At 43.1% G+C, this 14067-nt stretch overlaps 1 protein-coding gene across 7 annotated transcripts in view; it reads right to left on the bottom strand.

The window, feature by feature from the left end:
* The window catches only part of mpp7a (MAGUK p55 scaffold protein 7a), a 138038-nt gene that overhangs the window by 8049 nt on the left and 115922 nt on the right, over positions 1 to 14067 (bottom strand). For all 7 annotated transcript variants that reach the window (XM_035143119.2, XM_035143120.2, XM_035143122.2 and 4 more), the window contains 4 exons: positions 10548 to 10628; positions 6877 to 6970; positions 3612 to 3720; positions 2124 to 2267 (listed from right to left, as the gene is read on the bottom strand). In XM_035143119.2, the coding sequence (XP_034999010.1) occupies positions 2124 to 2267; positions 3612 to 3720; positions 6877 to 6970; positions 10548 to 10628 (428 nt within the window). The remainder of the gene's footprint in view (positions 1 to 2123; positions 2268 to 3611; positions 3721 to 6876; positions 6971 to 10547; positions 10629 to 14067) is intronic.

The following is a 14067-nucleotide window of genomic DNA, read 5'->3' as shown; positions in this document are numbered from 1 at the left end:
TTCCTCCTCATGTTCATAAGGCAGCAGCAGAGCTGCCACACGAGGACACAGGGAGAAACTCAGAGAGAGGGACTGAGCTGAGCTGCCACACCAGTAGAAACTGCTGGACACTTCAAGTTTAGTTATTAAAATGTATGTTTGTGCCTGTGTTATATTAATAAAAAGGATGCTGAAGAGCAACTGGTTCCTCTCTGGCTGCTGTTGGGAGACTATTGCCACATCCCCCTATGAGTTTGAACTGGTTCTGTTTTACCATTTTCCTACCAAGTGTGTGTATGTGCTTGTGTGTATGCACCCAGCTTGAAATCATGGGGCATAGTTTCCTTTGTCTTTCACACGCCTGCTGGCTGCTGCAAAGGCTTTAATAACACTCACAGAAGACAACCTGGTCTCAACCAGCTTTTTTGAATTTCCATCACAGCTCATGATAAAACAGACTGATGCAGATGCTGCATCTTATCAGGGAGTTAGTTCAGCTGACTGGTCTCAGGTGTAATTTATTATGGTCCAATTTCTTCAGTCCTTTCCTGCTTGGATTCATTATTCGGACTTTGCATCGCTCACAACAGGATATCCCATCATGCCCACTGTAAGAGATTTACTCCTTGCCATAGAAAATGAAGTGAAGCCAGTGGCTTAAAGCAAGGTGTGAACCAAGTGTTTATGCAGTGAGAGGCAGCTCGATCTGACGTAATGAGGAGGACTTCAAAACTTTGCGGTGACTTTTATAGCTGGGACTTTTCTGTGCAGCATGAGGTCACCACAGGGTGGTGAGGATTTTCTCGGAACTTCATACTCTCATTTCATGAGGTCTTTAAGATGCAAGTGAAAATTAAAAGAAGCATTTAAAAGTAAATTTGAAATGCTTCCAGATTGGGTTATGGCAACCTTTTCTCTTGTTGTCCAAGATTTCATGATAACTGAAGGAGTTTTTCTACCCAACTTACAAAAGATGCAGTTAACTAAAGGTACTGAACATTTATTTGTATGTATATGGTAAAGTTTGACTGACAGCTCTGTCCTGGGGGGTTTAAGGGACTGAAAGACAGTGGAAGATCAAGTGAGCAAGAGGTGAGGAGTGTTTTCAAAAACTAGGAAAAATGTAAAATTGTAAATGTCTGGCCTCAGGCTCTGCACATGTTCTCAATAGAGAAAGAGATAAAACATAAATAAATAACACTTTGCCCATCCTGCTGCGCCTTCAAACCCTAATTCACACCCCATCGCCTCCTCTGCTGCTCCCTTCACTTCACTCCTCCTCGCGGCCCGACTCAAGCGCAGACTTGCAGTCAGTCAGTCTCCATCTCTCCGACAGCCCTGTCTTTCTTTCTCAGCTTCCTCCCCCTTCCTCCTCATGTTTCTCACCTCCTGGCGGCACACCAGGCCATCCCCGGTGTGCTGCTGCCCGGGATCATAGCCTTTTAAGTTGCCTGTGGTGATGCAGACACGCGAGCAAGCGAGCGCTGGGCCCGGTGGGGCTGGGAAAACCATCATCCACATTCAGCTTCACAGCAGCGCAGAACACTGTCTAATTGGTTTCATCTGCGTCCCCGCTGGGCAGGGATAAAGGTGTGTGAGGGATGACCTCATCACTCACACACACATAATGTACACACAGGGTCCAGATTGTGTTTCTGTTATTTCTTGTGCAGCTAATCTGTTAGGTGTGAAGCCATGTGTTTCTACAGTATAATACCATTTCATCATCATTATCATCATCATCATCATCATCGACCTGGTGAGTTCACCAGCTACATCCTTAGAGTTCTAACCTTCTTGCACCCTGTACAATAAATAACTTATTTGATATAAATAACTTAATTTCTCTGTTTAGAAGCCCTTTGTGTCTGCAGTACATTTAGTCTGTGGCTCCATGTTTTATATTCCCCTTTATCCTGACTTAATGTACCCCTTATTAGCTGTATCCTGTTATTTTCTGCTGTAATTTCCTCACAGGGTTCATTAAACCTTCATCTAACTTAATGTAATCTGAATGGCATATTAAGGCAAACGTGACCCATCTGGTACTTCAAGCACTTTAAACCGCTCTAAACAACATATTAAGTTGATCAATGTGAGTCTGGGTGAGAAGTAAACGTTCTCCTCTCGATGCGTTATCTCACCGTGAAGGGCTTGGCAGATCCCTTGTCGTCTTTGCTTGATATGACTCTGCCGTTCTTTCTGGTCTCTCTCAACTTCTCAATCGTCGGAGGCTTCACGAATACGACAAAGGGTTTAAACTCCGCCGTCCGCAGGTGCTTTATCATCTGAACGGAGAGACAAAAGAGAACGAATAAAGGTGTTATGATCTGGCAACGAAGGAACGACAAAATATTGTTTGCGCTGTTGCCTTGGATAAAAAAAAAACTAACATCTTTTGATAATCAATTCATTGGTTCATGTCATTTTCAAGCAAAAAAGCTTCAGATACAAAGATTTGCAACTTTTCTCAAAGCAAATTTCATTTCTTTTTATTTTGAACAAAAACAAACATCTTTCTGGTCATATCTTGTGACAACTAGTTGCTGTGTTTTCAGGGATCAAATTAATAAGGTTGGGAAGCATTTGTTTATTCTTTGAATGAATGACAGAAATAACAGGCCTGTGCCTGTACATTGCATGTGGCTTTTTTTTTTTATAGTGGAGGATGCGTTTTTGTCCACATCTGTTGGTTCATCTTTATGGTGACGACTGCATGAACCAACGCCATGGATCTGGTGCTCCAGAGGTAAAAGTGAGGTCAGATTTGGTTAGTGGTGGCGTCAGGCTTCAGGGCCCTCCTCTGGCTCTGGCACCGCGATCAAGGCTCCTCACTGTGCTAATAGGCAGTGGGCCCAAACCCACAACTGATGGGAGCATGGATAAAAAAACCTAAGGCAGGGACAGGAGAGGAACCCCTGGGAGGCGTTCATTGTGGCTTTCATCAGTCGCTCTGCAAGTCAACATGGGAGCAATAACATGCTTTGACACTGATCTGATCCATGGGATAATGGGCTCATAGTGGAGATGGGGGTGGGGGGGGGGGACTATTGGCTTACACCACCCCACTGCAAAAGCACGCTCAAAACAAAGAGTAGATAAATAAATGTACCTCCACCCACATCAGCTTGTCCAGATGTTTTCTCACACTCTTTACCTGAGGGCTCTGGGCTGTGAGTCTCACCGCTGAGAACATGCCAGGCATAACTATATAATCGTTTATATATTTGTGCATGTGTGACTTTATCTACAAAACACAAACAAAAAGAGACAAAAAACAACAGAAGGTTGGTGGGGCAGGAGCTGGACGATACGGAACCAGCCCTGGATTTATGGGAATTGTTCAGCAAGCTCAGCCATTTGTGTAGGGTCTGATCGCCACCACCCAAGACACATAAGCCAAAGAGGAAATCTTCAAATAGAGGAAATTAGCAGTAATTGCTCCCTCAAAATGCCCCCTTTTAAAAAAAGCTGCTTTTGGTAACCCAGTAAGCAGCCAAGAAGCCAAAAAGCCAGAGAAGAGAGATCTGCTTCCGAGATAGGCAGCAGCAGAGGTGCCAAAGAGCTAAAAACACCGGGAAGGGAGGAATGGTGGGACGATGAGATGCAGAGGAAGTGTTTGTGTCACTCACATGAGGCTGGACGTCCAATAGGCACACTTTGTTCTTGGAGAGGACGGAGCGTATTGAGTCCAAGCTTGTCCCATAATAATTGCCTTTGTATTCGCCGAATTCGATGAACCTGAGAGGTGAGATGGAAAGAGATTGGAAAAAGAAAAAGAGAAGTGTTGTTGAGCAAGAAAACAGCCCTTTTGATGTTTAATGCACATTAATGTCCCTTGGGTGTGACATTATAATCCTCTCCTAATCTTGTCGACTGTGTCAGCACACTCCTGAGAATCCTTTTTAGAAATAATGATATAAAAAAACCTACAAATCCATAGAGACAGGCGGATTACTCTCTCCGCCGCAGACAGATCAGAAGATAGCATTCTCGAGCAAAACTAAAAAACCAGACACTTTGGCTTGAGCGTGTTTTTTATATAATCTCCCATGCTACCCTCTCAATCAGTAACACCTGTTTGTTCCAGAGAGACCGCAAAGCTCCCTCAATCCACCGGGACTTCAGCGACTGCATGGGTGCAGGCAATCAAACTCTTTTCCACCAGATAATCCTCCCCCTTTCACACCAATCACATGTCATGAAAGAGAAAAAGAGGAAGGGTGTATTTTTAGCTAAAAACAAGGAGGAAAAAAGGCAGCGAGCGGAGTAACGACGTGGAAAGAATTCTGAAGCTAATAGGACGGCGTGGTATGCTCGCAGTCTGCTCATGACGAGTGTCGGACCGAATGAGTGCCACACTGTGACCAGTGCCATGTAAAAAGAAAGTTTTATGGTAATTCCCCCATGTAAGAAGCTTTTCCTCAGCTTCTTCTCGTTTTTTTATTTTAAAGGCAAGCCTCAATCTCAGTAAACCTCATTTTCCGTTATGGGAAATTCATTTAAGAGCTTACAGTAGCCCGTGTTTAAAAACTCACACCTTGCAGCTTTCTGCGCTTCCTGGCGTCAGAGGAGAAGGTATATAGATTACAACAGAGCTTGCCAGTTTGGGTTTGGATACGCCGAGAGTATGGATTGCTGCCATTTTGACAGAGAACAAGGCTTCCCTTGGGAAAGTTGTTCGAGCTAAACACACGTTGTTGTGGCCCAAATTCAGAGGCCTTTTATTTCTGCACAGAGCTCATTGTTTCTGCTGCATGCAACGAGGCATAACACAAACAAGTTCATCTCACCCCTGCTCTACACTGCTGCCTTGTAATTTCAGCGTGGAGTGTCCCACGCATCCACCCCACATCACAGCCTTGTCACTCACCCCTCCGACTCCCTGAAAAACATTGCATGCCTCGACCTACACCGCAACATGGCCTAAATATACAGCCCCCCTATCCCTTCTTCTCTCTGCATGCTCTGACACTCAATATGCACTCAGCAGCACAGACTCCCCTCTTAGTCATAGTTAGTGTCTGTGTGTGTTTGCGTGCATAAATGTTTTGCATGTGCACCCTGCAGTTTGTATTTTTGTTACCCTCCAGCTCGTGTGACACCAGCAGAAAGGCATCAATCATTCTTATGACTATTACAACTTGCATTTCAATTTGTGGGCCACAAATGTCAAGGCGGGCCGTGTGGCTGCACAGAGAGAGAAAGCGCCTGAGGCAAAGAGGAAGCTGACCCAGGAGACCTCGGGGCCAGCGTCTGGAGATCTGTTACCGACACAGGGCTGGGCCCTGTCAACACCAGCTCAGACTGGGCTGCAGAGACACACAGACGACAGCGGGAAGGATGTGTTTGGACAGTGGCAGCGAGTACTGGAGCAGTCGGCCTGCTGACTTCACTGCGGCACTGCCTCAAGTGGTTTAGAGCACAGAGGGAGGAGTGGATATGTGGTGGTGATCTGTTGTTTTCATTAGGGTGAGGGGTCTCAAATATCTTGGGCACACACTGTAATACACTAGAATGGCACTCAGAAGAGCGCATACCTCTGCCAAGGCCCACATTTAAAGCAGCTAAATCCGGATTTTTATTTGGATGTCCACCAAATTACACACAGTCATAGATATCAGTCCCCTAACCATGCCTGTTTTTTATCATCAAGATCCATGAATTATATCCTGGAAAATTTATACTAATGTAAAAAAATGATGCTCAAGAAAGACATTTAAAAACAAAAAATCCTGGATCTGCCCCTTTAAGTCAATCTGCTCCAAAATTTTAATGAACTATTCATTGGTTCTTCCTTGGCCCACACCCCACACATCCACCAAGTTTCAATGAAATCAATGGCCGACGTAATCACACCTGAGACCAGTCAGGACTGGAATGGAATACATGTAATTCCTTCTAATGAGATTATAACAATAAATCCATTCATAAAGTAAGGAGTCACAAACAATTTGGATTATCAGTTCATTTTTGTCACTATTTTCTGACCTAACAATTCATCAATAAATCAGAAAATAAAAAACTTTCCTCTTCTTTTTATTGGACTTGTTTGAAACAGCTGAGCTGGTTCAGAGATCCAACCGCGTTCATGCATCAGGAATATCTAACATTAACAAAACATTTAGTTCTTTCAAAATTAAACCCTTGTTTTTCATCTTATGTCGTTCATCGTGCCTTTATTCATTAAATATCATGGCATTTTTTTGCTCATTAAATACAATAGAGTAGAGTTGCAAGAAATAGATTTAGAAATAGAAAATCATTTAAACTTTATAATTAATTATTAGGAAATATCTGCAATTAAAAATGACAAAATTCTTTTAGTTAATAAGATTGACTGAAAAGAAAATCTTAATTTTGCCACGTCACAAAAACATATATGTTAACCTGCAACTAGAATTACCGCCTCACAGTTCTTTGCCTCCTCTAACCAGTTGAGCTGCAGGAAATACAGTCACAATCTCCCCTGGTGTTACTGAGTCATTCTGTTCAATCCAAAGACATAATGCCTGTGGCCACAGCTGTCGCCGGCACGGAGGGGAACATATCGTGAAACAAGGACAAGAAATGATGTACTCTTATTTTTCCACTTCATTGAAATGAAGACATTAAGTGAACTGGACCTAATAATTGATGCTTGGTATGTGCAGTGGGGGTAACTCCAGCACATGGAGGAAGAAATGTTTGACCTTATTTTCACTTGTTTAAACTTTGCTGTGAGAGCCCGTCATAAACGTGAAATGGATTATTCACAAAGGGCAGCACATGTTGATCTTCAGCGTTTAGAATTGTAAATATTGCCATCATTAGTGTCTGTCCACTGGATCTACTGCATAAACTCTTTGTACAGTCGCAATTTTTCCTTTTACTTATACCCGCCCCAGTTGTGCCTACTTGTTGTTCTGTATGTCCGTCTCGAAAAGACTTTTGGAGATGAAGTGGTACTCCACGCCGTCGCTCTCCTGGTTCCTCTTGGCCCGACTCGTGTCTGAGAGAGGAGAAGAGGAAGAGTGATTACCTCAAACCCAGACTGTCTGACTCACTCCTGAGGCAGAAACCATCTAAACTCAGACCCTTATTAACATCCCTGGAAGTCTGAAACACAGCGCGCTGGGCCATGCCAACCCTTGTATATATTATTGTGTAATAGCACTATAAAATACATAACCTGTAGCGCTGCAGCACCAAACTCAGACACTTAACTGACATTCAGCTGAGGTTTACTGTGTCTTATTAAATTTGTCTCTTGTTATGTGGCTGCAGGAACAGAAAGTGTGGCATTAGCCGACAGTGTTAGCCGCAGTAAGGTAATTGAGTTTGGGTGCGCTCATTAACATCAAGTCTCTACATTTACTTGGCCATAAAGCCGCGCTGTAAAATGGGGCGGCTGGGGCGACACGTGGAGAGAACGTGAGCCGGCCGGGCTTGTGGATTTGTAAGGGTCAAGAGGTCGACTCACACCCGCGCTTGGTTCAGGGGCACTTCACAAGGTCAAAGGGGAGAGGTGAGCACCCATCTGACACTCTGAGCACTTCCAAAACAAACTATTAAACTTTTATCACCTGCAACCAAAACCGCCAAGTTCGGCTTTTCTTTTCGTCGGCATGTGTTGAGGCTGTGCCCGCGTGATGGAGCGGTGCCTTCGTTTTATAAGGTCCAGACCAATCTACAGAGTTCATGGTAAACCAGTTGTGTGATTTATACAATGTGTCACTTGCTGGAGCAGGAGGGAAGACGGCGATAAATCCAAGCGTGGTGGAGAAGACGCTGAAGAAGATCAATGACTTTCTGTCCTCAGCTCAGACAACAGTAGGAAAAAGAGCAGGCGGGGGCCAGACAGGCCTTCTCATAAGATAACATATACTTAAACAACCCCATTCAGAAACGTGTAAGACACATTGCCAAACGGCCCCTCGATAGTTAGACCAACACCATCCACCATGCACTATTTTGGCATCTGCTTTGTGGCACAGAAAATAATTACAGTGCAACAAAAGAATGTGCATCCGTTCATTCTCAAATCATGGAAAATATCAGTAACCTTGGACTGGAATTGAAATGTTTAACCCCCCTACTCTAATGGCTTATTGCAATGCTCCTTGTGTTTCTTAGACGGCTGGTTTACATTTGACAGCAACAAGTAGAGAGAGAGCGACGGAGAGAGAGAGAGGGATCGAGAGAAACCCAAGGTTTAACCGGGGCCACAAGTCGGTGGTCTCCCCAGCACCGGTTTTCAAATTAACAAAAAGGGGTAATGCTTTTGGGGCTTAATCTGAAACAACAGCAAGTGTTAAACACATCCATGTGTCCATTGGCAGCAATCAAACGTTGAGATGAGATACTTTCCGAGTCTCTTTCCTCTCAGTGAGAGCCAGCGCTTGTGCCATACGTCTTCTATACAGGGTCACAATCAGAGTGTCTGGGTTCTATTAAAAACAGCATCACAGGTCACATTTGAGAACAATTAACAGCCCGTGTGGAAAAAAAGGCAGAAACGATGGGATTTTAATACCATGGACATTTCAAGTGTCAGCCTTCCACTGGGACACATCCATTATGCCACACGGCATGTAACAAACACGGCAATTAATATTAGCGGACTTTATACTTTCTCAAACTCGTGGTCTCCCTCCAAGCTCCAGATGGTAACAACAATTACTAATGCTGTTGCCCTGGTTAGATGTATAAATCAAAGAGATTTATTTGTCCCAACATGCAGGCTTTGGGACATCTCAGAACTGCAAAAACTTCAAAAAATGCTGGCAAAGTGCGGAGAGCCAGTCGTTTGCAACGCGGCTGGAGGGTGTTCAGAATTACGGCAGCTGTCTTTCGGTCCGTAAAAGGAGAAAAAAGGGAGGAGGCATAGGGCGAAGAGAGAGAGACAGAAAAAGACATAAAGAAAGTGAGAAAGAAATTGACAAAAATAGGAGAAAGAGAAGCTATCTGCCAATTCGTGAAGCAGTGGAGTGGCAAGTCTTCAGAGGTAGAAAAATGCCATTTTCCCCCGGTCATTTGGAGCTGTTCAGGCAGACTGTGAAAAGCTGACAATTACACAGGGGGAGAACCATGTGTCGAAGGCCTTGAGAGCGGCGGCCGCGCTGCCTGAGACCTGCTCCCCAGTGCGCTGCTGCGTGTCTCAGACAGAACGACCATCGCTCAAACAACACAAGCACTGTCACACACTGTGAAAACTTCACTGGAACCAGTGAGCTAAACATCCTTTCACCTAAAGTGATTATTTTGATTTGTTGCTAAAAACTCACAGGGTGCACCGGGTCGCTGTGTAGTCGGAATTTGATCTGGCATCTTGTGCGCTTACATTTCTCCGTGAATGTGTTTCCAATGTGTTTGTCTCCGTGGACAGATGTAAAAGAAGCTTCTTGGGTGCAGGGATTCAGAGGATCTGAGCCGGAGGTGAATGATCCACACGAGACAGCTTTGGTGTCGGTTACTTAATGTTCACGGGGGGCTCACAAACAGAAAAAAGATCCTGTACACTTTTTTTAAAATGAGAAAGGAATCAATTTGGTTCTTTAATTGTTATTTTATGACAATATATGTTGCAGTTACATTATGTATACAGTGGGCTCAAATACAGCCACTTTGTTTTCCACTCGAAAGTAATGGCTAAGTCGAAAATTTAGAAACGTGGAGCTTGGTTATACGAGATCTTGAAACCAGATCTTGAATAATAAGAAATATAGTCCTGTCATCTTTCCTCTAATGTCTCAGTCATAATATTGTAAGAATAAAGTTAGAATATTACAGTCATAAAATCATAATTGAGAAGAAACTAAAATACGTAAAAGTTGTAAAATTACAACTTAGATCCTCGTAATATTACGACTTTATTCTCTAAATCTCAATATTTTTTTTCCTTCAACATGGCCTCTGTCATTCTTCTTCTATTTAAGATTAAGTATAGAATTAGAGGAAAAAGGAGAACAGAATGAGAAAATTAAGAGATGAAGTTTGGTTTTACGGTGGTATAATTTGATTCTCTGACTGAATCTTAAGGTCGAATTTGAATGCTTTCTATTTTATGAAAAATGAGCCCTACTAAACACCTTGAAGGATATTTGAGTTTTATCAGGAAGTAACACTTAACTGAATGAGCACTTGCACATAGTGACTCTGCCTCCACATTTGTTTTCATTGGCCACTTTGGGTTTTTTGGGGCTAATTTCACAGTTCACAGTTGTTTTCTAACGTCTCCCAGTCCATCTGCCTGACTTATAAACCTGTGTGCACCATGTGGAGAAGGCCAAACGCTGTCCATTTGCCAGTAAATAGCAGATCTAAAACTGTGGTCTGGTAAAGAACTTATGGGGGAAACAATGTATAAAACACACACACACACACACACACACACACACACACACACACACACACACACACACACAGGACAAACACATACACACAGATAAGAAAGGAGAAATAACCAGAGAGGAAAGATTGGAAGACAAATGGAATCTAGTGGAAGATGCTCAGCCAAGGCTGGATTTGACCAGACACATGCACAGACAGAGGGTTCGACTCCACCTCAGAGAGACGAGGGAACTTACGTGGGATAGTCACACTGAAGTGCTGAGGGTCAGAGATCAGCAGTTTCCTCTTCAGCTCGTTCAGACCGACACTTGTAGGTCCTACACAAACACAGAGACACATGAAAGTGACATAAGTCGCAGGTCAGATAGCCACAACGCCATGTTTAACGACTTCCCTTGATGTAGCCATGGCGTGAAAAAAATCATCATTACATATTTATAATTATGCAGCATTTTAATGGAAATATCAAGCATCACAATTAAGATTTTTAGGCTGATTGTTGCAATTCAGTGTTGCACTACTTTACAGACACAACAAGATAAAACCCCAGCTCTCTGTTTTAAATGTGTAGTTCCAAGGCCAAGTCAACATACAGGACAGTCACTAAGATAACATCCTTAAGATAATGATGATTTGATAGGATGATATGAAAAATCTAATAAAATAAATGTGTGAAAATGGTGATGAGCAAAAGATAATAAGACCTGAACTTTGTCTAACACCATTTTATTAATATTTTTATACTTGCAGCTGCAACGTGCATTTCTTTCCTATTTTCTCTTGAACTTTTCTTTACCTTTCACTGACAGTGACCATGCTGAGTGTGCTTCTACACCAGTATCAGTATTTCCCCCCTCTATGAAAGTATGACTCTTTCTGTATTTGTGTTTTTTGTGTGTAATTTTAAATCAATTTACCACAGTGTGAATTTCATTTCATACCAAATTATTACACAATCAACCCAGTAAAATCCTTCGGAGCAAAGAAAATTGATTTAATATGACAAAGCAACAGATATTCTACAGTTACAGTCTGTTTTTTTAACCAGTTCCTCTCTCGTTGCAGTTTGGCAGAACATAAACTTTGAATATACTGCAAGTTCACAGTAAAGGTAAAAAGACCTTTTCCGGCAATGTCCTGAGTCGGCTGGATTTCCCATCACATTCCCAGTGGGGGAACGGAGGCAACGAGTGGGAGAGGAGAAGGAAGGAGAAACTATTGGAGTATTGACTATTGATGCATCTGTGGCTCCACAGGCTGAGCGTCCCTCCAGCACTTAACGGAGGCCAACATGTGGAGATGGTAAAGTTCAATCAGACTGAGGAAATAAATTCAATTTTGATATTTAGGAACAGAGACGATTTGGCAGCTCAGCTAAACTGTTTTAAGCGAATATCTCATATATATTGTAATTTCATGCAAAATACAGTCAGTAGATACAGAGGCTATGATGTTTTTTTGATGTAAGAAACTTGTTTACACTGGTTTTGATTTGGTGGAAATGTTTTTGCAGCTCTCCCTCCATCTCATTTTCTGCTCTTTGTTTCTGAAAAGTTATCCTCCAGTGTTTTGATGGATGTTACCAGGCAGCTATAACATCATCCTAATTTGAACTGACTGGCATAAATGCCTTCAACGAACTGGACAAGAAATCCGTTTTGGAGTTACAAGTGCATGGCTCGGTGTTGCAGTGTTTCACCGCCTCTCTGCAGTGTGTGGACAGTTGGAGACAGCGCTTGATCTGGGCTTGACATTCTTCACATGCCTGGCGTTCTGGGCAGGCACTACAATCGCATCAATCCCTATTGGAAATTCGTTTCTCCAGGCAAATGTGTTTAGCAGGCTGCTCCTCTAAAACAAATGGACAATGAGTTCACTTAGTGATGCAGATTAGGTGGAAAGAGACGGAGGGGATGGAGAAAAAAAACTATCTCAAAAACACAATCTCTCCAGAAAGGGTGCTCCTCTGTGCCCTTTCACTGCATTTTATCTGGTGTGAAGATTTCCGAGCGATCCACAAGCCGATAAATAGGTGTGGACAACACAGCTCTTGAGCATAAACTCTGCTTCAAACACACACAAATTCAAAACCCATGCTTTCCCTCTGCTTCTGCACCCAATAACACATGGATGTGAGTCCTATTGTGCGACTGCTGTAAGTGATAAAAGCTGTTTCCTCAGTGTGCTCACACACACACACACGCACACATGCCCTTCTGTGAATTCAAAAGGAGAAAAAAATAAAGAGAAAAAACCCCGACCCTCTGTGGAGCGACGGCACAAGGCATTTTGTGGTTACCGTCTCACATAAACAAGCACATGGCCAAGCAAAGACAGCAATCAATCTTAGCAGGGGAGAGGGACTTTTTCAGTAAGAGAAAAAAAAAGTCAAGTCAGGAGAACCTGCATGGGGGTTAAGAGCACGGGTGATTTATTAAGATGAGGAAATGGAGTTCATTTTGAATTTGTTTCGGGAGCTCAGGAGGAATGTGGCGGTGCTGTTTGAACATGGATGTGGACCGATGTTGTTGGAGGTGCTATAGGTGGCAGAGCGTGGTCATAGAGCCACTTTTATTAACCCCATCACAGCAGTGTGGAAGGTCAGCCCAGCAGGACGTAAACCTCCACACAGCCTTGTTTGCTTCAATCTGACACTGCCTATCAGAGTCCAAGTTCTGCGAAACGACAGAGCCATTTGTACAAATGCCACTGTGCCACTATCGCATGCCTTAAAACCGTTTTCACCTTCTACATTGCTCCCTTGCTTGCCACTCTTGACTTCAATGGCGCATGGCAGCCGAACCTCTTCAGAATACCTCAGACGACGATTAAAGCTTATTCCAGCTGTACCACCGCCTGCCAAAGAGGGCCAACAGGCCCACCACCAGGTTTTTTACAAGCAGTAGCAGTCCTGCTGGTCCTGTTCCACCATCTGACCTTAAACACGCCACCTCTTTGTGCATTGTTTGTGTTTAACAATGCCCCAATACAGCTACAGCAACATTATAAATCCGAACGCCACAATAAAAAAAAAGGCATAACTCACAAAAAAAATTTGGACGAGGCTGCAGCATTAATATTGTTTATGTGTTTTTTTTCTTCCTCCATCTGTCTCTGTCACCGGGCCTCCCTCGGTACTTCTGCTGTGCCAGTAAAAGTGTCAGACTTCATTACCGCACTCATTAGAGAAGCTATCACAAGCGTAATAACTTCCAGGCCAAACATGGAGCACATCGCATGCAGTTTCTGCAGTAAGGCCAGGGCCAGGCCCGATGAGGCCCAGCTCAGGGACCCAGGAGCCCTGACCCGGCCTAAAACCTCCCAGCCTGCCTCACATCCAGGGCGGGCGATATGTTTCGCTGCTACAACATTTATAAGATGACAGTGGTGCACTGTGGTAGCCAGAGATCATTTACAATCCACTGCCACTACATTTTAAGCAGGGGAAAGTCTTGATATAGAGTTCTAATTTTATACATTTGGATACCACATAAACATTCACTTAGGCATTAGTGTATTTGAAATATGTTAAGTCTAAACCCCAAACTAAAAACTTTCAATTCATCAAAATCTTACTGTAAGTTTAGTGGGTCAAGTTACACGGACATGTGGAAATCAGCACACCATTTTGTCAGGTTAAATAATCAGATTTCTTTCAAAACCATCAGCGGTTGGGTCAACGAATCTATAAATATGTTTTGATTGGCCGTCTGATTTAAAATGTATGAAAACCCAGATAAGCATCTTGATTTATTT

The sequence above is a fragment of the Hippoglossus stenolepis genome, chromosome 19, assembly GCF_022539355.2.
Source record: "Hippoglossus stenolepis isolate QCI-W04-F060 chromosome 19, HSTE1.2, whole genome shotgun sequence".
Lineage (NCBI taxonomy): Eukaryota > Metazoa > Chordata > Actinopteri > Pleuronectiformes > Pleuronectidae > Hippoglossus > Hippoglossus stenolepis.
This window is presented reverse-complemented; position numbering and strand designations above follow the sequence as displayed.